The following is a 24,848-nucleotide window of genomic DNA, read 5'->3' as shown; positions in this document are numbered from 1 at the left end:
GCACTATTAGTTAGAATTACTTATTTCAAATTTCATTTAATATAATGTTAAATAGCCCATAAATTGTTCCACTCATTTTTTTATGCTGAACATGATTCTGCTCTCACTTTCCAACACACCATCCTCACATATGTGAATTCCCATTTTTTTGCCTAGAGGCCTCAGCTCTCTTACCACGTCAGAACACAGCAACCAGAGATCCAATTTACCTCTTTTTTTAACTGAATCATCTGTCTTTGTTTCAAGTTGGGTTGTAGCATTGGATGATTTAACTGAGGAAGATTTTGACTTTGGCCTGCCTAGGTTACACTGGAGTTGAACTGATGACTGAGGAGGCTCATGCTGTTCTACTCCATTCATATTCTTTGGGCTTAATTCCACAGATAATCTCTGGCATTCTCGTTCTCTGTCTGCAAGAAAACATTAAGGATGAAAACAGGGAGTTATAAGATTAGGAAAGATATGAAGCCTTATTGTTAGGGCAGAATGACTTTATGCCTAAACACTGGAAAAATCAAAGGTATTTTCACTGGCACACATTCCACAGGACCTCAGACAGCCATCACAACAATGAAATTGTTTTGGTTATTAAACACCAATTGGAACACTTCTATGTTTCAACAGTCTAAAAAAGGAAAACTCATTTAAAAAAATCAACTCTTTCATGCTGATATGAAAAAATACCTCATAACATAAAAAGTAAACTATCAATTATCATTTTAGCCTGAATATTTGAGAATAGAACTAGAGAGGAAGTCTGCTATGGAAAGCAGGAGACTTTAATGTTGAGATATATATATATTTATATATCTCTATATCTCACATACTAAAAAACGTTCCTCATTTTATCAGAATTTTAAAAGCACTGATTAAACATTCCTACCTGAAATACTTACCTTGCCTGATTAAAGATTTCTATCAAAAGCAGCTGCTAAGAGGAACTAAGCAGGAAATGAAACTATGTCAAAGATTAGGTTCCTGGGTTCAACAACTTCAGAGGGATATGATAACAATGCCTGAGCCTATTTGGCTGCCGCAAGATGACCTGGTTTCCTCTTTCCAAGACTCCAAAAGGATTCAAGATATCAGTATCATGACAGAGAGACAAGCAGCCCAAGAATGACTATGAAAACTGAAAGGTGAGGCCAGCTATTACTGCCACTGTGAAGTTTACTTAAGGAAACAAGCATAGAAAATGATTTGTTGTGTTAACTCTTCTTTCTAATCTTTGTATTCACTTTGATGAATGAATGATAGTTTGTTCTGAAGTTGCTCTTTATGCATCACCTTACTCAGCTGATGGTGTGTGCTGTCTGGAGAAAAGGGGCTTGTCAGATTAACAGCTGGAGTGAGATTTACACTGAGGGTTACCACATGGATAGCTGCAGCCTATCAACTAGTGACTTCTTTGCCCTGGCTGGGCATTAGGACAGGTGTAAAGTATATCTTAGTTTTCATGGCAATCACATAACACCAGAGGAACAAGGAGGAACATCAGCGCTCACATTTTAAACCAGCTTTTGTTTAAGGGCTTTAAAAGGTGAGACTGAAATCAGAAAAGGTATCTTACATAAAACAGTAAGAAAACAGTGAAAGAAATTAAAGAAACCTGTGAATCTGTGCAAGCAAGAAACATCAGTAATGCAGCACTCTGAGCATGCCAAAGGTTCATGGCAGGTACTAGTCTCAAGTATAGTGAGGAACTTCTTCTGAGATCTCACACTAATGCAGATAGCTTTGATCTATAAAGAACATTCTTTCTACTGTCAGTTAAGGCTGGCCTTGCTAAATAGCTCTAACAGATAGTTAGAAACAAGCAGACTACCAGCTAACCTACAGAGAAAGGCCAGGGCTTTTGGGTTCTGTCCCGAAGATTAGATCTTCTGGAATTTGTTGTTTAAGTGCAAAATTGTTTTAACTAAATTTAATTAGTAGCTTCGGTACACTTGTCAAGACAAATAACAAATTTGACAGCTTTTTGCCTAAAGAAACTCATCTACAACAACGATACTCTAAAAACTTTTCAATCATCTTTTGTCTGCAATATACTTTGACAAACTGTTTCTTGCAAAATGACACATGAGTGACTTTAAAACCCATCAGCCAGACGACCAACATGGACTAGCAAGCAATGATTTGGTATGCTGCAACTAGACTTCCAAATCTGACTGAAGACAATCAACAGAATGAAAAATACCTTAAAGTCTTCATCAAATCTCCGAAGACTTGGGCCAGCTAAGAAACATGTGTAACAAAATCTAGGGACAAAGTCTCTTTCAAATACTTGAAAGAGAAATCAAAGGTTTGGCTAATAGTAGCTACAAGTCAACTGCTGCACGGTTCAGTACACGGAGGTTTGGAACTTCAGCACTAGTCTAACGTGTGACATCTGCTCTATTAACAGTCAAGTATTACCACACCTGCCAGTAAATAAACTTGCTTTGAAATCTGCTGAGCTGCCATCTTCAAAATGAGTGGTTTATCTTTTTATAACAGCTTCCAGTTCAATACCTTTTAAATCAAGTGAAGCTCACAGATCGGCTGAAAGAAGAAAAAAACCCACACCTCCTGAGATATAAACAGGAAGTTAGAAAGATTCACTCGAAATCTTCCTACGTGAAAAAATAATTTCAAAAAGTAGGAAAGAGATCAGTATCTGATCTGTATCTGGTTTTACCCAGGTCCCAACAAGTGACAGCATGGCAAGGCAGCATTAAATATCTTTCCAGTGCATTCAACACAGCTTCTTTACAAGGGAATGTACAGAAATATGTACAACAAAATACTTCTAAGAAAGATGGAATAATGGCAAGAAACAAGCAGACCTGAACTAAAGGCAATAGCCACATGGTCTCCTCTATCATTTTCTAGCATGGGACACATTATGGAGACACACTCACTACACTGCATCCTCCCTTCTGGTTCCTGAAGTTCCTTCCAAGCAGCCACGATTTTATGGCTCTGAAAGACCTGATCTTACAAACTGAGAGTTGGTACAGGCAAAGCTTCAACCTCATGTTCCTCATGGGGAGGAAAGTATTAAGGGACTGTGAACAGACACCTGACTGTGATCCTTCTAATCTGTGAACTGTCTGAAGGTGATGGTGAAATGACTAGAGTAACATTAATTTGATACAGAAGGAACCAAAACAAACAAGCCAGACAAGGACAATACAAAGGAGATTTCAACACAAGAGGGAGCAATATGAAACTGGTGCACTTTGGACTCACTTCAGCATTTCAAACTGCTTTAAAAGAGTCTATACGACTTGCTCAGAAACCACAAGGGCACAGATGCTGGCCCCTGAAATATCCTGATCACCTTTCTACTCTAGTTCCATGTATTTCAGCACAAATGTAACAATAGGTACATAGGTGGCTTTTGACTTCAAGGAAGTAGCTATTACACTGCCTGTGAAGAAAAGAATTCTAGTACAATTGAAAGTAAAGAAGAAATTCTTTCCTCCTCTCTATTATACAATTTGCCAGGAAATTATTTTACTATGCAAGAAAAATCTGAATATTAAAGTTTCAGATTTTCCTTTCTATTTCCTTTCTTTTCTGCCATTTTTTTTTAAAATCCCTCTCTCCCTCTTGTTTTTGAAACAGAGGATATATATAAAAGTTGAAAAAATCATAAAGCTATGGTCATATCTCATTTGTCACTTGCAAAAGCAAAGAAAAATTTCAAGATACCTTTTGCCCTTTATATGTACAACTAACTCTTCACTGTATCATGTCAAAGAGAAAAAAAACAGGACTCGATCCCAGTGACAGAAAAAGATCACTAACAGCATGGGTACTCTTGCATTCAGGTCTTTTACCCCCTAGAAAATGCTCCCCATGCATAGACAATTCAGTTTCTGTACTTTATTCATGCATGTATCATTTCAAAAAATGCCACTCTAAGAAGTTTCCTTCTTGCAGAATAAGTGGCAAGAATGCTTTTAGTATTATGGAAATGCAGAGTCTTCTGGCTTATGAAATATTTTATCTGAAGTAAGTGGGAGTCTTTAGCAAGGGCAAGAAGTGTATCTCTGATCCTTGATTTCTTGGTAAGTAGTTTTGTTTGCTTGCTATAAGTTGCAGAGTTTTCATTTAATTGATCAGAAGTTGGGACCACCAAAGCAGCCGAGAATTCATTTCGGGACAATTATACATTTGGCACATTCCTTTAAAATGAGATTCAAGAGCTGTATTTGCAACCATGGAAAAAGTGATTTCAAGGAAAGTTCTTTTAATAGTCTCAAATACTGCTTAAGACACAGGAAGAAAATACTAACAGCAGCAATAATCCAGGGCTGTCAGATGTCCGAAATGTGAAGAGCTGAAAAACCACTACCAATACTGACAGCAATTTATTATGAGCTTTATGAACTTGTAGGCAAAAGCTTTCACAGAGCTTCTCCCCCAGAGGAGCGAGTTTTTTTCACTGATGTTGCTATAATCATAACTCTGCATCTACTGTGACCCAGGGGAGAAGAACTGTGTTACTGTTCCCCCCCGTTTCAGAAGTGGTTCCTAGACCCCAGCAGAAACATGCATGTACTAAGAGGCCCTCCCTTCCCTGTTAGGGACAGCCAGTGGAGATCTACTGTGCCTAGCCTATTCAGGGAAGATGAGGAAAAGAAAAATGGACTAGTTTAGACTGAGCAATAAAGAAATCCAGTAATACGCCATGAGCTCATAATGCTCAGATATCTTTGCTCCCTATGAGGGACTTAATCCTTCTGTTAACCATTTGACACTCAAGCCATTTTCTAACCCTGCATTCTTATGTATTTCTACCTGTAATACTCTGTATCAGCTGGGCCCCTAATTACAGTTTTATTCTTTTGTCTCTAAGTAAAAACCACATTTTGCAAGGTGAATAGTGCCCAGATATAGATCTATTTGCATGACTTTAATAGCTACGAGCATTATTTTGCACAAACACATCTCTCCAACATATTATTCTACTTCAAGGCATTAAAAATACCATGATCTTTATGTAAATGGAGGCTTGGCTATTGCCACTTAAAAACGTGCCCTCTGTCAGATGAGCTGACCTCTGATTTCTGGACAGTCCAGTGCCGATCCTACAAATCCTGAGCCTTTGTTCTCCAGAGAAGTGGTTTCCAGTTTCTGATTGGCAGAACCACGGCAAGAGTTGTCCTTAGAGCATCCATTCATATGACAGTCATGTATTCCCTGGGGCTCTTGAGATGCCTTCTCAGGTCCATTCTTGTTTTTAGGATCTTTATTGCCTTGATGCTGTTTAGATTTGCTTCTTTTTCTCCTGTTGTTCTAAATGGAGAAATATGGCAACAACAGAGACATCATTCAATGCAAATCATACAAATTCAAAATACAATCAGTAAATTGTCCACAATCCTAAAATGCCATAAAAGTGACATTGGTGTAATGGAATTTACAGGCCATGCTGTGCTATACGATACATGGTACTGGTTCATCTGAATATATAAACTGTTTCAAATAAAACCTGAAGCCCCCAACTTAATTTTCCCTGCCCTTCCACACAAAATACTTGCATTGTAAAATGGTAACAGAGCCTCTGTTAAGATGCTGCTCAGAATGTTTTGCACTTAGAACAAGCAGTTCCTAACCACTCAGGGAACATCCACACAGTAATACAAACAAACCCTTAAAGCATTGCTTTGATCAGGTAGACAGTGGTCATGGACATAGGTTGGTCACTGCTACTGTAGCTCTTCCAACCATAAAGAGGAGCCTCACAGGCTCACAGTGACTCACAGGGCAGCCTTCTGCTACAGTTACAGCTTGGAGATACTTCAAGTGTCATATCTGGGATATGATCTTCATGCTTCTGTATCTGACTTGATAATGTTCCTAATGCATGACTCCTAACAGAAGACTTCTATGCACAAGTTATTTTCACACCTGGCAGCAAAAACTCGAGCAATATAAGTGGCTGTGACTATCCAGGATACAGTTGGTTATTTGAATTGTTTCTGCACATGGGCTGTTTTGGGATTTGTTCTGTACTTGTCCAGGGTCTGGCTCCTACACACATGTACACACATGGGCTGTCCCAGAAACCCTCTCAGAACACTTGGGCTTAGCAAGACAGTGACAGATGAATAGGATTAAAAATAGTACACACATTTGCTTTCAAGTACTCTGTTTACACATGTGAATGAAGTCACCTATGCCAGAAAAGGCAAAATACTGGCCAAAATAAAAGCACTACATTCAAGTACGAACAGATCTAAATGCCTTGATGCTCAAGAGCAAGTTCTTACCTTCTTTTTCCCTGTCATATTCCATTCCTTTAGAACCTGAGTTGCACTGCCTAGAGAAAGCAAAGATAAAACATTTGAACAAAAGTTCAGCTATGAAAAAGAAGCGTGTTCAGGAACAGTTTCTAGTCTCCTAGCTGAGCAGCATTTCCATTTGTTGCAAATTCTATTACATGGGGAGAACAAAATAGGTACTGAAGCCTTTTTCCTCCTTAGTTACCTGTTTTGATTGCACTACATACAGTGGATGGTCCACTTGGCACTACTGGTTTTTTATGGACTTCATTTCACAAATGATTACGTGTGGGTGTACCTTAAAGCATTAGCATAAGCCTCAGAAAAATCAACACTCAAATCTCTTGCCTGAAAAGGGAAGTATCTCAGCACCTTAGTGTAAACACTGAGTACAAACCAGATAGTCCATCCTGACTCTAGAGCATTTAAAACTTTAAAAAACTCTTGGCATTTTTATCACATATTTTCTATGTGTTACCTGTTGCATTCAGAAGACATAAGAGCATAAAAAATAAAGACTTAATTAGCATCCAAAAGAGTAATTTTGTGGATTCCTGCATAAATTCTGCATTGCACAAATGCAGTAAACTTAAGCTTAGTAGAAAAAAAAAGTCAAAACTTATGTTGAAAAATATTTACAATTTCGTATACTTGAAATTCTGTCTGTCAGCCATAATGAGTTGATCAGACAAATTTATGGAACAAAGTAAGCAGAGCCTTGGTTAGACCAGTGCCAGCTGCCACGTTATAAGAAAACTGTTGTCCTTCTGGTTAACATCATTATTTTTTTCTCCTGGACCATAATGCTGAAAATAGATGCTCATGGTAAGCATGCAGTCTGAATCGTCATCCAAATTACTAAGGCACTATCTTTTTAATCACAATCAGATCAAAGGGCTTGTGCTTGAATTTTAAGCACTGTACAAATCTAGTAAGTACTCATTTATTATCCTTTTCAAATGGATTTCATATCCAGACATTCTTCTCATTCCTTTCAGTGAACTCTTGATATTAGTATCAAGAAGAATTGCTGTTTTCAGACTTCCATGAGTCATCAATTTGTATTCAGCCAGAGACGTGTGAGGTTTTCAGATGTACCAAAATTATTCTTCTATCACGATAAAGCAGGTCCAAGATTATCTGGTAAGACTATCACACACATTAGGAAAGATTGTGTATATTGCTAGCAGTGCTAAGCCTAATTTGTTAAAAAATGTGTATGGAATCCATCAAAGCCATGTTTTGTTTCCTAGATGGCATAGCAATGCAGATACAAGGCTAAGAAAGCTTCTATTTTGTGTATAACTATATACATACCTATATTTAGTGACACACATACATACTTATGTACATGTAAGTACAATCCCCTCTCCTAAAGGTTTGCTATCTTTTGACAGGTGTTGTGTTTCATTATGAAGAAATAAACCCTAACATTTGCTGCCCATTTTACTCTGTGCTGCTGAAAGTATGTGATTTCACGTGACAGCTTTGTTAACTGTTTTCACAGTATAAACCAACACCCTTCTTGTGTTGGCTGGTGGTGTCTTTGCTTTGCTTCCCTCAGCTTCCCTGTGAATTCTGTGCATGGTGAGGGTTATTTTAAGGATTCTCCCAACTAAACTCCATTTCTTCCTGTTAGGAAATGCACTAACTGTCCAAGTCCCAAAGCCCTCATTTGAACTCATCATTGTAATTTGTTGAACACCTCTACAAAGCAGCTGATCAGACCTTCTGATTATGCTTAATTAGGTAAACACTAGCATAGCAAATAAAACATTTGAACCCTCTTTCATTTAAATAAAATTTCACATATAGAAGTAAATTCATTATAGAGACATCACCTAAATGCTACTCCAGATACAAAGCAAGATGGAAAATAATCTCAGGAAACTAAATTTGAACGTTGTTTGATTCAGCATGCAGCACCTCAGAGAGAAGCACTGAATGGAGGTGCTGAGCCTTTTCATTCAGCACAGCCACCCCCATGTTTTTCTTTGCCTCTGGCAATGATTTCTCTGCAAGCGTTATTTCAATCTTAGCAGTTTTTGTCATTCACGTGAAAAAATACTCCAAGTGCTAGATTCATTCTATCCACAGCAGCAGCTGCATGGATACCTATCTTTTCTCAGGCTTGCTATTGTTTCCAGACAGTAACAAATATTGGCTGTTCTCAAATGCTCGCTCACAGACTTCTCAAGGCAAGGCACAGTAATCACAAACTGGTGAAGTTCAAACAAAGAACATCTGAACAGGTACAACAGCTTGCTTCTCTTCACGACTTTGTTGCACTCTTGCCCTGTTTCTTCCATACAGCAGATGACAACACATGGCTATGAAAACACTTCCCCTTTTGAGTGCTCATTGGAAACAATTCATAGGCCACAAGCAACCAACGGCAACTTAAGACAAAGTAAATTGAAAGTAACTTACTGAATAGTCATGGAACAATCCTCCACTTATTTCCCCAGGACATACATTACAGGAAAACAAAATTATTGTTAGATGCCTCACACTTTCCTTTTCCTGTGTGTGTGCACAGACAAACTCAATTCCATAGATCTATTAGAATGTCTATGCAGTTGCCTGAATCAAAAAGAACCACATAAATCTGATAGAAGAGTTATGGTGCATTTATAAATAGTCCAGTTTGCTTGCACCTGCTTTTTGCATACTGTTAAGTCCTAGTGCATCATGATGCTTTTTGGATGATACATTTTAGTAAGTTAATCCAAACCAAACCCCAAACTATTCTTAAGTAAAATACATATCAAATAAGCAACTTGCTGAGATAGCAAAAATGCAGAAATTTTTAAGAAATACAGAGCCTTTGAGACCACTGAACTTCTAGTAGTGTTTATGCAGCCCCCAGCTACAAAGATTTTGAGAAGATTTGCTCACGGTATGCCATCATTTCCGCAAAGGGTTTCTCACAGACTTTGGTGAAAGTTCAAAATACTTGACATTATATATTTATCAGAAAAGTGTTATTTAAATACAAGTGACCTTTCATTAGCGATGATCCAGATTTAGAATGGTTCAAACTTCCGATGGAGTCTTGGCTCAGCCATTATAAATGTCAAGGCTATTTGCAAAATTCAGACTGAGGTTTGAATGTCAATTCAATGTATGCATCAAGTTCAGGGGTTTAGGGGCCTGGCTATCTGCTTCAGAACTATCCCAAATTCTTATTAGTTACTGTATCTTCAAGAGTGAATCATTTCCTGACATATTTACTTTTAAAAGCATTGACTTTCATGTAGAATAAAGGAGGTGGTCTGCAACAAAAATGGTATAAAAAATGGCAAAGTCAGGTGGAACAGATAAACAGCCATGTCAAACTCATAGCATAGAGAAGCAAAGATGCAGACAGGAGGATCAATTATAAAAAAAAAAATTTAACTAAGTGCCACACTGATCAGATTTTAGAAAAAATACATAATATATTTTCACAGAATATGCTGAGTTGGAAGGGATTCACAAGGATCATTGAGTGCAACCCTCAGCTCCACACAGGACCATCCCCAACAATCCCACCATGGGCCTGAGAATATCATCCAAACGCTCCTTGAACTCTGTCAGGCTTGGAGCTGTGACCACTGCCCTGGGGAGCCTCTTCCAGTGCCCAACCACGCTCTGGGGGAAGAACCTGTTTCTAATATCCAACCTAAACCTCCCCTAACACAACTTCAGACCATTCCCTGGGGTCCTGTCACTGGTCACCACAGAGAAAAGATCAGTGCCTGCCCCTCCCCTTCCCCTCACAAGGAGGTTGTAACTGCAATGAGGTCTCCCCTCAGTCTCCTCTTCTCCAGGCTGAACAGACCAAATGCCCTCAGCCGCTCCTCACACTGCTTCCCCTCAAGGCCCTTCCCCATCTTTGTTACCTGCCTTTGGACACTCTCTAACCAAAACTGCCACAATATTCAAGGTGAGGCTGCTCCAGTGCAGAGCAGAGCAGGACAATCCCCTCCCTTGACCGACTGGTGATGTTGTTCCTGATGCCCCCCAGGACACAGTTGTCCCTCCTGGCTGCCAGGGCACTGCTGACTCATGTTCAGCTTGTCATCGACCAGGACCACCAGGTCCCTTTCCAGGGCACTGCTTTCCAGCATCTCATTCCCCAGTCTGTACACACATCCAGGGTTGTTGCCCCATCCCAGTGCAGAATTGGGCACTTTCCCTTGCTGAACTTCTGATGTTTGGTGATTGCCCACTATTTTGAGCCACTAGAGACAACAAACACTTTTAGCATGCAATTGAATCCCTCGTGCCTTAGTGAAAAAAGTGCACTATACTCACCATCCATGAAAGCTTGAACAGCCTTGTCTACATTGTTATCAAACTGCTGCAACACCAGGACTATCTCATTATTGCTTTTGTTCGGAACAATTGATCGTATTGCATTGATCTGGAAGGAAAAGAAAGAAGACAATAGCATATGGGTTTATCATACTCCTTTAAACAACAAGGTACCTCTGTGCCAATGCACATCCACATAAATGCCTGTTACACGTGACACGCTCAGGAGCATACAGCAATGTGTCTGTACAAAGCAATACCCACTCTGTCCTTACCTGGCCCATGCAAATAATGAAGCAATTTCTTCAGGACACCAAATCACAGAACTGGTAGCCAGTAATCCTGGAAACAAATCCTACCCTCAGCAACAGTGGGAGAACTAGCTTAATTAAGCTGACAGAATTTGGCTTTATGCTTCTTTCCTAAATGTTCTATTTGCTGCCATGGGTCTTGATACATCACCTACACAAACTTAGTGAGTACTCAATTACTACAACAAGGCTATTGCATGGCCTTGCTACATCAAAGTTATGATTGGTGGTTTTTTGATATCTGAAAAACAGTCACATGCATGAAAACAGTCACAGGCTAAACCAGCATCATTTTCAAAAGCTCTAGTGGCTGCTCAATTCGCTGTTCCATATACAAGTGACCAGGAAGCTTATGTAACAAAATCCTGAACAAAGGACATAGGAAGCCAAATGCTTCCTTCAGGAAACTCTGCTGATGGATGAGGTGTTACACCCACAAGTGACTCTGGCACACCGTGCTTAAATTTCCCAGCATTTGTTATTGCTGTACTGTCAGTATCCATTGATACCAGATGAAATTGAACTCGCAATGTTTAAAATATAATATTCCTTGTGAAGTCACACTGATAATTTACTTTCTCATCCCTAAGTAATATAGCAGAAAGTAAATAGTTATATAGAAATTAATTGCTATATTATTTTAATGCTATACAAGCTTTATGAGGTCAGAGTAAAATAAAAATACTTAAACGTAATTAGCAAAACAAAAACCTATGACAGTACTCTGAAAAAAGAAAAAGATGACCACTGCCAAAACCAGTCTAGTTGTTCAAAATTAGGTTTCTGAGTTTCTATATCAAGATGTCCAGCAGGTATTTACAATCAGAAACTTGTTATTGCCCTGCAAATGTTTATCTGACACCCTTCTTTGTCATCTTTCTGTGGGAATACATTCTTGATTTAAGTGTACTTTATTTACTGCATCACAATGCCATTATGCTAATTGTGAAGCAGTGGTGGTCTTATACTGTACCGTGAAAAATAATTGTGAAAAAAATAATACATGAAGATAGAGCTGTTTAAGGGAACTAGGCTGGCTTACATGGCAAGAGAATTCACACTTCCTTGCCTTAGCTGCCTGGTTAGATGCTGAAGGACAATCTGTATGGAGTCTCCATCAATGGAGATACCAGAAGGTGATCAAGAACACTTAAGTGCTCAGATTTATGACCAAAAAATCTTATTTTGCTGTAGTACGTTCACCCCACTCCTCAACTGCTGTATTTCTGTCCTGTATTCTAATACAAACCATGAATCATTTCAGGCTCTGTTAATGCACAGTGACTGAGGGCTCAGATTTGTGATGCCTGCTGGACTTCAGCACTACAAAAGGTTGATACTCAGCACACAACTTTACTACATCTACACTCTACTCCGGTCCATCATCCTGTCACACCTCTCTCTGCAGCTTCACATTTGCCCACAACACATTTCAAGCAGCAAGTCCAGCCTTGGACAGCCCAGGCCAAACACATAATTTAGAGGGCAGTGGAGTTAAAGCACTTGACTACTTCGCAAGGACACTTTCCAAAGGCCTATCTGTCTAATGTTGCCACCCTACAACCAAGCAAGGCTTGCCCAGCAGCCAGGTCCCCAGACAACAGCTGGCTGCTTTGGAATATCTACTCAACACAGGCTGAGTATGTTGAAGTTCAGACAGACGAGGCTGTCAAGTGGACTGCTTGAAGCAGAGACTGTTGTTGCCAGAAACTGCAGAGAAAATCCTCTGTCTGCTCAAGTTTCTCTCTTCAGCCGATGTGCATGCACGGGGAGGGAAGTAGTGAGTATAGCTTTCTGCTATGTACTGCAGGCATCCAAGTGAAAACTAACCCAAATCAATAGGATGTGCAGAGAAAGCCCTGGAAAAAGGAGTTAATTAACCTAGTGATTGTGGGTACAGGCACGCTATTTACTGATAAAGCTGCAACAAGTATGAACTGAGCTGGCTCCATAATAATAGAAGTTGGCAAAGACACCAGGGTAGAATAGGCCACAAGCTGCAGTCCATTTTAAGTTCAAGCTGGTACCTCCCAAACTTTTTCACCATGTGGACTATATCTTCATATTCTCACAAAAAACTCCCCTCTTCTTTCACAATCATGTGGATCATCTCGCTGCCTACTCAAAATTGCATAATCTTCTTGTGGTAACTGCTTACAGGAAAAACAGTAAAAGGAAATATCTAGTGTATTCTAACCAACTTTAAATAAAAGCATGGGGATTTCATATGGCTTCTAGGTCCTTCTTTGCTATGAAAGGTCTAGAAGCCTCAAGAAGCATCTGGAAACAACCAAGAGAGGCTAAGACCACAGGATGGATCAGGCAACTCGCCACACAGTGCAGTTTGGAAACTTCTCAAAGACATTAAGAAGAACATCTGTGGGGTGGAGAACACTGACACACACGAACTCGACCAGGCAGACTATGTTTTACACTACAGAATCTACTACTGAAGACTTTCTGTTTGCACTGTGTGGTCTTTGTTAAAAATTTTTTCATTAATAGGAAAATCAGACTTAAAAGCTAATCTGTGCTTCATCCAACTAGTACTATAATTAAATACAAAAAGGTTATGGAAACATTCTAGTTATGGAGATAACCCAAAAAAAGCAAGATGATGATCTTAGGAAGAATACTCGCCAGTATACAGAAAAGAAATTAGGTACATGACCAACACCGTGGACACAGTCCTGTTTTAGCTGGACTATAAAAAAAATTGATTTAGGGAATATCAATGTACTGCAGAGCTCAACAGTTCTACTGATGACACCTAAGAATATTCTTTGTTGAGGGTTGTACGAAATAAACATTTGTTTATCTTTCTACTTAAAATATAAAAAAATTTTAGACACTTCCTGAAAAAATTCCTCAGGAAAAGAATATCAGATCGCAGGAAAGCATCCAGGACCTAGGAAATTCCAAATCAGGAGTTGCTTACACTTTTTTAATTTTCTCCCCTCCTGTGTGTATGCTATGATACCCAGGATACTTACAAGCTGTTAGTGTTTCTCCTTTCCAGATTTGTGCAGTGACTTATGTGGGTAAAACAGATGAAAACTAAAATACGCAACAATCAGTAGCATACATCAATATTAAGGGGGAAAAAAAATATATATGTATATATATAAATTCAGAAACAACAAAAGCTGATATAAACCCAGAATTCCAACAGAGCAGAAATCCCAAAAGGTTTTGTTCTGAAACAAAGTATTTTGTCTTGTAAATTCTTAGGAACAAGATGGCATATTGTTACCATACTTTTCCTGGAATTTCAAAGACAAAGATCTGTGTGCCAGACATCAGGTCTAGAACATATGCACTGTTTGATTGATGTTTTAATCCAGAATACACTGGAACTGTTGTACACAGGCAATGAAAAAGCCAGCAAATTCTGGACCTCCAGACATACAGCTACAAGTCTCAAATTGTGACCTGACTGTATCTGGAAGGAGGACAAGGCATGTCGAGGGAAACTAGGCCATATGACAGCCTTAGCCTAGAAATGCCAATGTCACAGTCACCAATATTCCAACTCTTAGTCCTTTTACCTTGATTTCAAATATATGTGTAGATTTCTATGTCTGAAACTCAGCTCTGTCCCCACACACAAAACATGTCCCATATATTTCTGGACATAAAAATACAAAAGAAAAAGCCAAAGGGAATGGTAGGAAACCTTCCTGACAGCATAAGCCAAGCACAAATGCTGTAGGTCATAACAGACATACCACAGATTGTGATGAAGAGAGGCATATCAAAGCTCCAGGAATGCTTGATAGATACAAGATGACAAGGTGGACTTAAATTAAAGGGCTGAACGTTGGCTGGATTTAGGCAGCCCAGGTATGCTGGCTCCTCTCTGGTTCACCTGCTAGTTCAGGTGATAAACCAGCCCTTTTGCTAGCACAGCTAAACACCTCACTAACTTACAAGCCTCCAGGTGAGAGAAGTCAACCAATTCCCAATCCAGAAAACTACACAGAGCTCATTTTTGCTACAAGTGCGGTAGGATGATTCCAGGGCAGGAGATAACTCCTAACTTTATCTCTCTAAAGTTACAGTCCTCAAAACATCCATCTTCTCAAGATGTAAGCAACAGATTATGGAACTAGAATAAGCTGATGTGTGACTTCCCATCAACAAACTCCTTTTAAAAAATATTTAGCATCCTAAAGGATGAAAGAAATTACAAGAGCCAAAAAATCTCTTACTATGCAATGGTACTGCATTAATAACAAACAGTCTGCAAGAACAAAACTCACAACAGTCTACTTTATTGGATTTATTTCTGTTTATGTGGGAGAAAACAGTTTTCTCCTACTTTCTGAAACCTGATCATAGGAGAAACAGCATGATCAGGCAGACTGCAGGGAAGTCAACTATTTTAACGACTTTGTGAATCATCCTGGTTTTATCCAGTGTAGATTCCCAGTGAACTTCTGTCATCATCTGGATGCTAGATAGCATTCCGGGACATCAAGAGAATTCAGTTACATACCTTCAGAACCACAAATAATTAATGCTGTTAATGTCAGCATTAGTTGAGAATATGTCACTGACAATAGTTAAATTCCTGGGCTTTCCCTCCTGTAGCCTAACAGGAAAGCACATTACTTTGTTTACTACTGAAAAAACTTTCCCAGAATTTCAGCTTACAAAAGCTACTTTAAAGCAATCACAAATCTAAAATATAAGGCTGTGATCTTGAAAACAACTGTGTGCACTCAAGAACATGAAAGGCAGAACCCAGGTCCATATCCATTTAAACCCACAATCCAGACACATACCTTGCAAGCATGCATTTAATTCCTGTGGACCTAGCTACTCTTCTGGATAGGGCTAAAGTTAGTTCAAATTTTAGAAGACATTCAGCCACTTCTCAAGCACAGACTTAGCTTGAAATGCTTGCTCAAGTCCTGTTAATGCTTGCTGCAATGTGAGCCAGAGTGCATCTCATCAGGACCAGAATTCCACAGTCATGAGGATGTTTTTATCTGTCTCCTACACAAAATGCTGAAGACTGCCCAAAAGTGATATCAAAATTGAAGAAGATTTCAAGTCCCCTCAGATAAGCTGCTTCTACTCCACAATAAAATCCCCAAGGTCTGATCCAATATACTTGAGTATTTTTCTGATGATTACTGTTAAATTATTGACAATCACACTTGGGGCAAATTTTTTACTTGCCTGAAAATAAAAAAAAAAAAAAAAAATCAGTAACAGGTTACCTCTGAGGAGCTGAGGAGCACAGCACACAAAAAAGGACACTGAATTCAACGGTATCTTACCTAAAGCCCTCACAAACACCCATCTCACAAGACTTCCCTGATAAGTGAAGTTCAGAAAGAAACAGAGCCTGCCTGAAAGTTGTGACACCAGATTACCTACTCCACATACAGAACCAAGCTGATATTGCTGTGCATTCCTCTAAGTCCTTTAGGTTCTCTGTCAAGTTTCAAATGGTTCCCAGGCAACTGTAACAAGATGGACTCAATCACTGCCTGTTTGCTGCTCTGCTCCATCTGCTCCCCTTTGGCATCATCTCAAAGAGGATGTTTCTGGTGAATAAGTAACATATCCGGGGTTCAGAGATTTTGTTTATATATTTCTGACATAGTGACAAATTAAACTCCTTTGCTGAAAGCTCACGGCTGTTCTGAAACTCCCGAACACAGCTGCTCTAATCCCCTTGAAGTTACTATTACAGTCACTCAGACAGAAATATTCTTACTTATGGCTGCTTAGGAAAACTAACACAGATCCACCTTTCCTTTGTACTAAACACTGAGATCAACAGATTTTCTCTAAGTTCAGAACTAAATTCATTTAGAAGTACTGTTATCAACAAACACGTCACATTTCCTACTTTATTTTTACTGTATGTCAGTAAATCTTTATGCACACATACACACCATTCAACTATATTATGCCTCCAACTGAGGTTGATCCAAATCCTGCAAGAGAAGTGCGGAAGGAGGGCTGCCTGAAGAACTCTGCTGGTTTCTATAATCTAGGAATTTAGCATTAGCAGATGTCCTGGCTACGTTAAGCAGGAAAATGTATCTTAAAACCACTTAATGGCACAATTTTTTAAAAGGTTTTGAACTCCTACACAAACATATTTCATGAGTACAATTCGACTTTGTTGCATTAAGAGGCTATTTCTTACACTGGAGATATTTTTCCAAAAGCTTTACTAACTAAGTTCATCCCGACACACCGAACAAATGTTGTTAACATCCCCTTTGAGCAAACTAACAGCTTTGATCAGGTCCGTGCCTCTCTTTCCACTACATGATCTGTTTATTACCCTGATATCTTCCAATCATTTATTCTCAATAAGCACAAAAAAGTTCTACTTGCAGAAGTAAACTGCTTTAGGCAATTGTCATGGATATACAAAATTGTCCCCAAATTTGTAAACTAATCAAATAGAAAGCCAGACACTTAGTAGGTTCTTTCAGGTTTCCTGAAAAGTTGAGGCTTAGTAAGAACTGTTCTCCTTGAACAATGTCAGCAGTGTTTACAGACATGAATCTGTGATATTCTTAACCAAGTTAAACGGCTCATCAAGTGACAAAAGTGCATTTAGATCAACTTTACTGGTCTTTGAACAGTCCCATCTACTTCAACACATGGGCAAGAACAGCTGTGAAGGTCAACTTTAAGGAGAAATAGTGGAATCACAGATTGGAAACTACTGCTTTTGTAATGTATGACTTTAAATTTACATACTACTTCCATTCCTTCCCCTGAACCCTACTCTTTTATCGGTTAGAAAAACCACAGTTATGGTGTAACGTAAACAAAACTGTGAAACCTCCAAAACCACATCTGAATAAAATTTCCTTCTTGCAGTCCTATCCATCTGCTCCTCCAGCTCTGACACTTGAAATGACAAAGGAAAAAGCAAGCCTTTCAGGAGAACTACAGCAAAACTTCACTCCTAACAGAATCTCAAGAGGACGATTTTCATCTGAATGAGTATTTTGCTAATTCCAGCTGACAGCAGATCTCACTTATTCAAACATGTTTAGACACAAAATAAACTTAAAAAAAAAAAAAAAGATAGACTCAAAAGCAAATCCTGAAGTTTAAACAATTCCCAATATTTTTTGGATCATAACCAAAGTCACATGCCAGAGCTGAATGGCTATTCTGGGGAGTGCCTGATATTCACTCTTCTCTTGTTAAACTAAGAGGGTCTAATTGTTGCAGGAGACAATACATCACTTGTATTACTCATTCCAATTGCTTCTTCTTTGGAAGCCTTGTAATTCAGAATCTCAGCACCTCTTCTGGTGATGTACTAGGTTAATGCTTGAATACCTCCATTGATTTTATGAATTTTGGATTTAAGCCAATGAGTTTGGCTCATTTTATCCTTTAATCCAGTGAACTTTTGTGCATATGATCTGAACTATGTATAACACGCAAGTCTCCAAAAACTCTGATACAAAAAGTAAGTCCTTACTCACCCTGTATTTTCAGGCACAGAAATGAGTATAATCAGAGGCAAGAGGGAGAGTGCCATAGTGAAGGAAGACTACAGCAAGGGTCAGGGCAAAGGGAATTATTCTGAGAGAGATCCTGATGGTAAACTTCTCCTTATACTAGTTATGCAGGCATGTAATGACCCTTGTGGCTGCTGAAATGCATAACTTATGTTATTCCAGAAAATCTGTGGGTCACATGCACAAAAATATGGTAATTGAAACAGCCCTGGCTTCCCCACAGCTGCGGGAGCCTCTGCCAACTATGGAAACTTCCATTAGCTTTCCTGACATCACAGGCCAACATTTATATAAATCTCTCAAGGGGAAAAAAAAGAAGACATAAAATAGAATGTTTAACCTATTGACTTTATGAACTATTTCAGCTGAAATGCCAAGAATGAATTATACAAGTATCTACAGTATCATTCTCTTAAGGCTCAAATTTAGGGGTAGGGATTTACAGAATCTGTGTGTGAGCGTAATGCCCAAAATGTCTGCCTCGGCCTCACATCACCCTTAAAACAGTGACAGAGGTTTTATTTTCTTGAATAACTAAAAGTGGATGATGGACAGAACACAGGGAAAGGTCACCATTGGAAAAAAAAAAAAACAAAACCACAAAAAACCAAACCCCCAGAACCCCCACAAAACAAAAGAACAAACATTATGCTAAAACCTGCATGGGATCTGTACCATGTTTTCATCACAAAGAACATCCAATTTAAGGAGAAACTTTTGTGCTACTTTTGCAGAGACTTACAACAATAAGTATTTGTTAACAGATGTACAGCTCCTTTGGCTCCATGCAAGTCACAGCAAGATCAAAGTCTTGCGCACATTATGATTTGCAAGCACTGAAGTAGAAGAAAGGGAAAAGTAGGAAGGAACTGTATTCTATTCTCCTCCTGTATTTGCATTGATGGCAATGGATTTGTGGAGTTTGGCAAAAGTATTATATTCATAAACCTTGGTTTTCTTACCCAGAAATATTGCCCCCCCAAAGGTAGATAAAAGTAAACATTAAAATCGCTGCTTCAGTGTTGTGTAGCATGACCATCTTGCTTTGTAAGTTTTTGAAGTGAGAAAGGGAAGTGATTTTGACTCTCTAACAAGGACACTGTAACTAATTATATCTTCTTTTCAAACATGCAAATTAAATCCTTACATTTTAGCAGTCTATGCGCAAATCTAATCAAAGCCAACTCAGCAGGACTTCTCTGTTCAACCCTTTCCTCGTATTTCTAGTGCATCACTCAGAGCGTTCTGAAGCTACAGTCACTTCATAGTTACTCAGTCTGCTGCTGACAGGAAGAGGCACAACACTGTAAACCAAACACGAGATACTAAATGGGAGCTCTGAGCCATGGTAATCCCATTTTAAAACAAGACAGACTCGTCCAGGTGAATGGTACACTGAGTACAACAGCTTCTCAGCTGATGTATGTAGAGTGCATGAGGTTTATGGTCTGCAGTCACTAACCTTTTATTTACTAGGTTATTGGTCTATATTTGCCAGAATAAAACCCAGTGATTTTGCAATGAAACTTTAATTGCTACTAAACTAAGTTTTCACTTTGGCATAGGGATTTAGTGGCACTAAATACTGATGGAAGATACAGGAATAAAGAGTAGAGGATTTATAACAGAATGTATTGATCCAATTATTTTCATGCTTTAAAATGCATGTGCTCATAAACACTCCCAGCAGATATCACACTTGGAATAGTGGAGACTTAGTGTGGGTAAAAGTCCTGTTGCAGTTCCTCATTCTTAAATTCGCAAAAGACAAACACATGATTTGTAAAATCCTGCACTTGTAAAACTGACAGATAAAAAATGTCAAGCTATACAGTAAATATGCAGAACTTCAACTGATTTACTGAGTTGTTTTTTTAGAGTTACTGTAGTTTACCTTTGATCACTGTGGCACTGGGGAAAGGATTTAATGACATTACTTTCTACTGCAAAATCCATCATGCTCCTCAATATTTAAACCCTGTGCTGTTATTAAGGACTAAGGAAGATATTCATCACCAAAATACAGATTCACGTTGACATGCAAATCCTCAAGCACAATGAGCGATTGAGATGTTAAAAACAAATATGAGGTAAAACTATTCAAAAAGCGGGTACCTGGGCAGTGCAACAGGTAAGGAAGTGTTTCCCGCAAGGGGATATAAAGCAAAAGAAGTTCTACATCCTTTTAAAAGCACAAAAAGTGAGTCAGCAGTGAAAGATTGACACAACAGTCTGAACAGGAACTCATTCCCACCTGAATTACTTAGTATAAATCATCACTTGTTATGCCTTTTCCTCAGCAGCTTCATGCAGGTATTGGTGGGTAGGTAACAGCCTGTGACCATTCTTCCAGGAAAAAACATTAGCAAACTGCAACTTGAAGAAACCTACCTTCAGAATCAACAGTTGTCATGGTTCATCAAGTCTGTATAAACCAAATGCAACGTCTAAACCATTAACTACCAGTCATGATCAGTTCTGAGAAATACGCTGTCTGAAGGAAAAGTTCATTATCCATGAACTCAGAAGCAAAAGAGCAACTTAAGTAAAATTTGACCATCGACCTCTTGTTCAAGGTTATTTCTTTTCTCTGCCATGCTGTGGTGTTATGTTACATCTTAGTTGTCTACCACTTCTTGGGACTTTGTTGAATCAGAAAGCCACATTTACAGTATCTTTCACACATTCCTCAATCCAAACGACTTTTTTTTTATTTTGCTGAATAATTTTTATGTTGGTTCAAGAAAAGAGTTAATCCAAGGAATCATTCACAATTTTTTTATTCTTTTCCTTTCCATTGACAGCCTCAGAGAGAAGAGAATATGTCATGTACCTGCTGCCCTGCAGGACATGTAATGTGCCACAGGCAGGTCTCATGTTACAGTAGAAGATGACTACATTTTTCAGTTTAACATTGCCCTCACTGTTCAGCATTTCCTTGATATCTAATCAGTCTTGATCCTTTCTCCTTATGCACCTTTCATGAACTTTTCATGAAAAGGCCTAATCAACTTTTCACTGGTATCTGGACAAACTTGGTCTCCCTGACTGAACTGGATTCTGGCCTCTAACATTTGTCACACTGCCTTAAAATCTGTATCAATAGCCGAATTTGGCTTAAAAAAGGTGTAAAGCATGGAACCCATTAGCCTTTTCTGAACTCTCTAATGCAAAGGTCCCTCTCTCTTCCCAAACATGAAATAGAACAAAACCTGATTTTATAAAAGACGATTCAGGTGAAATCTCAAAATCTTCTTTTAAAATATAACTCTGTCTTGTTATACTCCTACAGTCTCACCACTTTTCCCTCTCTCTCTCTCTCTGCCTTTTTCCTATTGTTTGTCAGATGTCCTGGTTTCCTATTTATTTTGGTGGGGAGTATCTATAGGTTAGATTGTCACTTCACAGTCTGTCTGCTGGGAGTCACAGAAGATCTCTGACCTACCTCATATTAGTATCCTAATTAGCTTTAGGTCCTCTACTGCTTCTGAAAGGATGATGAGCACTAGCCAAGGATAGGGAGAAGACTCACTCAAGCACATAGAATGCAGTTAAAAGCAGACATACTTTCATAGGAAAAAGTAATCTACTCTTTTTGGGCCTTTAATTTTATGAATTGTCTTTAAGTAGTACAGGTATAACATTTTTGGTCAGAAAAATTATTTTCTGAAGGGCATGTTTCAAAATACAATGGTTGTATTTTGTACAGCAGCAATCATCACAAAATGCTATTCTCCACAGCATCAGTGTACACAGGAATCACAAAGGAATAAGAGAAGTCTAGCTGACAAAACACTGTCTGTAAAAAAGCAAAAATGTTTCTCCTCAAGCAAGATTCATATACTAATCCTATCAATACTTGTCTGTGTACTTAACTTTATGCACAGAGTCAATGCATATTAAAGTTTAGTATGTGAACAGAGTTGGAAGGAGCAGAAGTAAAATATGTATGCAAATATCATTTTGGTTTGCATTGTACTGTTACTTGAACCTACCTTTTCCTTGATATTTACAGGAGAATTGATTTCTGCCATCTCTCTTCAGGTGAGAATACTGTCTGTGAAACGAGAGAAAAACACAGAGATTCATTTGGAGGTTTCAGTCCCAACCTGTCAAAGCTACACCTATAAAGTCTAATTGCACATGCTTACCTATAAGCACTAGAGAAACATGAGAACACTTAATGCCCTGCACAGTAGTGCTCAATCTTGCTGAAAAGCAAAGCTAGTCCAGATTTCATACTTTCTCAAATTAGTTTTGCAAACACATTTTAAAAATGCCTCACAGTTCTGAATCTGGATAGAAGGCATATCGCGCTTCTCCCAGCCATGTCTCTTGGACCTGATTCATTATTACTTGATAACTCTGAGGCTTTAAAGAGGAGGAATACCCTGGATAAACTCAACAGCTTCTGTTTTCCCATTCACCAGCATCGTTGATTTTTGCCAGAAAATTTGTCAGTCAATCCAGTCTTAAAAAGCAGCTAAATGTGCCAGGAGGTTGGGCTGACAAGTGCTGCTGGCTGTTCGTTGGCTGGAGTTTTTTTTCCAAAACTAATTCAGAGGATTTAGTCACACAGCTTCTACTGAAACTAAAAGGGTCTGTAGAGTTAAATCTCATAAGTCTGCTCTGAAAACTTGGGCACATGAATGGAATTTGCATGTGATTAAGAAACGCTGCAGTATACTTTCTATTTCCAGTTATGTGGTTGAGTGAGTGAGAGACGCTCTTCCACATGGTGAAAAGATAACACAGGGAAAGCAGTCCAGTTGTCTAATCCTGCTTTCATCAAAACCAAGTGCCTTAAACTTCTGTAAGGAACAGGCTTCAATCTTCACATTTTAAAAATAAGTCACACAAAGAATTACAGCAAAGACTAAGTCAAATGGAATAAAAGCTTGGTTTGGTCACCACTTTTACAGTACACTGATAAAAAGGTGCAGATGTACATATATGTGAACAAACTCTTAGTCCATTCCAAGTTTTTAAGTGGAAATGCCTCCTTCTTTTTCCCATTTGAGCATTTGCTATGTGGACTGATACATGTGTTCCAAAAATTCTTCTAAATCTCTTTTAATGCACTTAAACAATCCTCCCTTAATTCCTTCTTTGAAACACAAAACTTTAGTGGAGTTCAAACTCCAGAAATTAAGCACTTCTCTTACAGTATCCATTGACAGCATTTAAATCTTGTAATTTATTTCTGTATGCATCCATTTTCTAACTATACAGATGAGATTCAAGGAAATATATTTTCAAAAATTTTCAAAACCAGGCTGTTCCTGTGATAAACGGGGAAGAGATAATAGGAAGAAGAAAAAGAAATTAATTTGAGTTTTTGTCTGATGAACAGCAGACACTAAACTACAGAATCCCTCAAAAAATAAGGTGCCAAAAGAAAAAAGTAACTATTTCCATTGCCAGCTACTAAAAAAACATGCTTGAAATGAGTAAGGTCGCTCGTGCCATCTCCATTTTACTATATCATGAACAGATACTGTATTAGAACTCAAATAACTTTTACCTGTCTTTAGTCAGAGGCCCAAACACTTTGCCAAGACACTGAGCTGGAGTCTCACTATGTTTGATACGACTTCTTCCTGGCAACTGAGCCACTGTGCCACTCTGAATGCCTTCCAGTCTGCTGGTACCTCAGACCAGGAGGTTCCCCTCCCTGCCCCTCTTTACATCAAGAATGAAACAGCTCAAATTAGCTTCTTTGTCAAACCCACCCAAAGGCTAAAAGCAGAGTTAAAAATGTCTGGACAGAGCAGGGAGGAAGATCACAGGAATATACGGCTGGGACAATTCCATTTCCAATATTTAGTGAGTTCCAACACTAAAGGAAGGTGTTAAGAAATGACTGTAGCCTGTAGCCCCTATATAACATTTTTTTAATGTACTTCTTGTCTTTTGCTGTCAGCTATTCCTCATGCCAAATGGACAAAGAACATGAGATATAGCTAATCAAATTTCCCATCCAGACTGGAAAGGTCGGCTCTAAAATTACTCTGTAAATCTTCATCTCCCTTACTGCTGTTCATAAAAGCATGCCTTCTACCTAAGGACATCAAACCCATGCTGGACTGGTCCTATTCTCTGCTTAACAGATAACTGTATGTTAAGGAACAGTTAAGAAATTCGATTAGTTTGCCCTTGTATCTAGTACTGAGCAGATTTTGTAACGTTAGAGATGGAAGCCTACCCTCTCCCATACCAATTCAAATACACTTATCTGATCCAGCACCTTATAACAACATTAAAAGAAGACCAGTAAAAACTGCTCTTGAAGAACCAACACACAACACAGAAACAAGTTCAATAAGAGTTATGGCTAACAAAAAACCTCTAGCCTTAGAAGTCTATTAATCTATAAAAAACAATAAATAATGGGAAAAGATCTTGGTCCCTTTAAATCCTCAGAGTCTACTTTTTCAGCATATATTTTA

At 38.6% G+C, this 24,848-nt stretch overlaps 1 protein-coding gene across 6 annotated transcripts in view; it reads right to left on the bottom strand.

The window, feature by feature from the left end:
- Positions 1–24,848, bottom strand: part of SPATS2L (spermatogenesis associated serine rich 2 like) — an 82,973-nt gene that overhangs the window by 22,952 nt on the left and 35,173 nt on the right. For 5 of the 6 annotated variants that reach the window (XM_064662011.1, XM_064662013.1, XM_064662012.1 and 2 more), the window contains 5 exons: positions 22,395–22,456; positions 10,575–10,683; positions 6,264–6,313; positions 5,049–5,286; positions 210–410 (listed from right to left, as the gene is read on the bottom strand). In XM_064662011.1, coding sequence (XP_064518081.1) covers positions 210–410; positions 5,049–5,286; positions 6,264–6,313; positions 10,575–10,683; positions 22,395–22,433 — 637 coding nt within the window. In that variant the 5' untranslated portion in view covers positions 22,434–22,456. Of the gene's footprint in view, positions 1–209; positions 411–1,238; positions 1,314–5,048; positions 5,287–6,263; positions 6,314–10,574; positions 10,684–22,394; positions 22,457–24,848 lie in introns of all 6 variants that reach the window. The other variant, XM_064662017.1, reaches the window with a different exon arrangement.

This window comes from Pseudopipra pipra, chromosome 7 (genome assembly GCF_036250125.1).
Source record: "Pseudopipra pipra isolate bDixPip1 chromosome 7, bDixPip1.hap1, whole genome shotgun sequence".
Taxonomy (NCBI): domain Eukaryota; kingdom Metazoa; phylum Chordata; class Aves; order Passeriformes; family Pipridae; genus Pseudopipra; species Pseudopipra pipra.
Note: the sequence above shows the minus strand (reverse complement) of the source record. Positions and strands in the feature narration are given on the sequence as shown.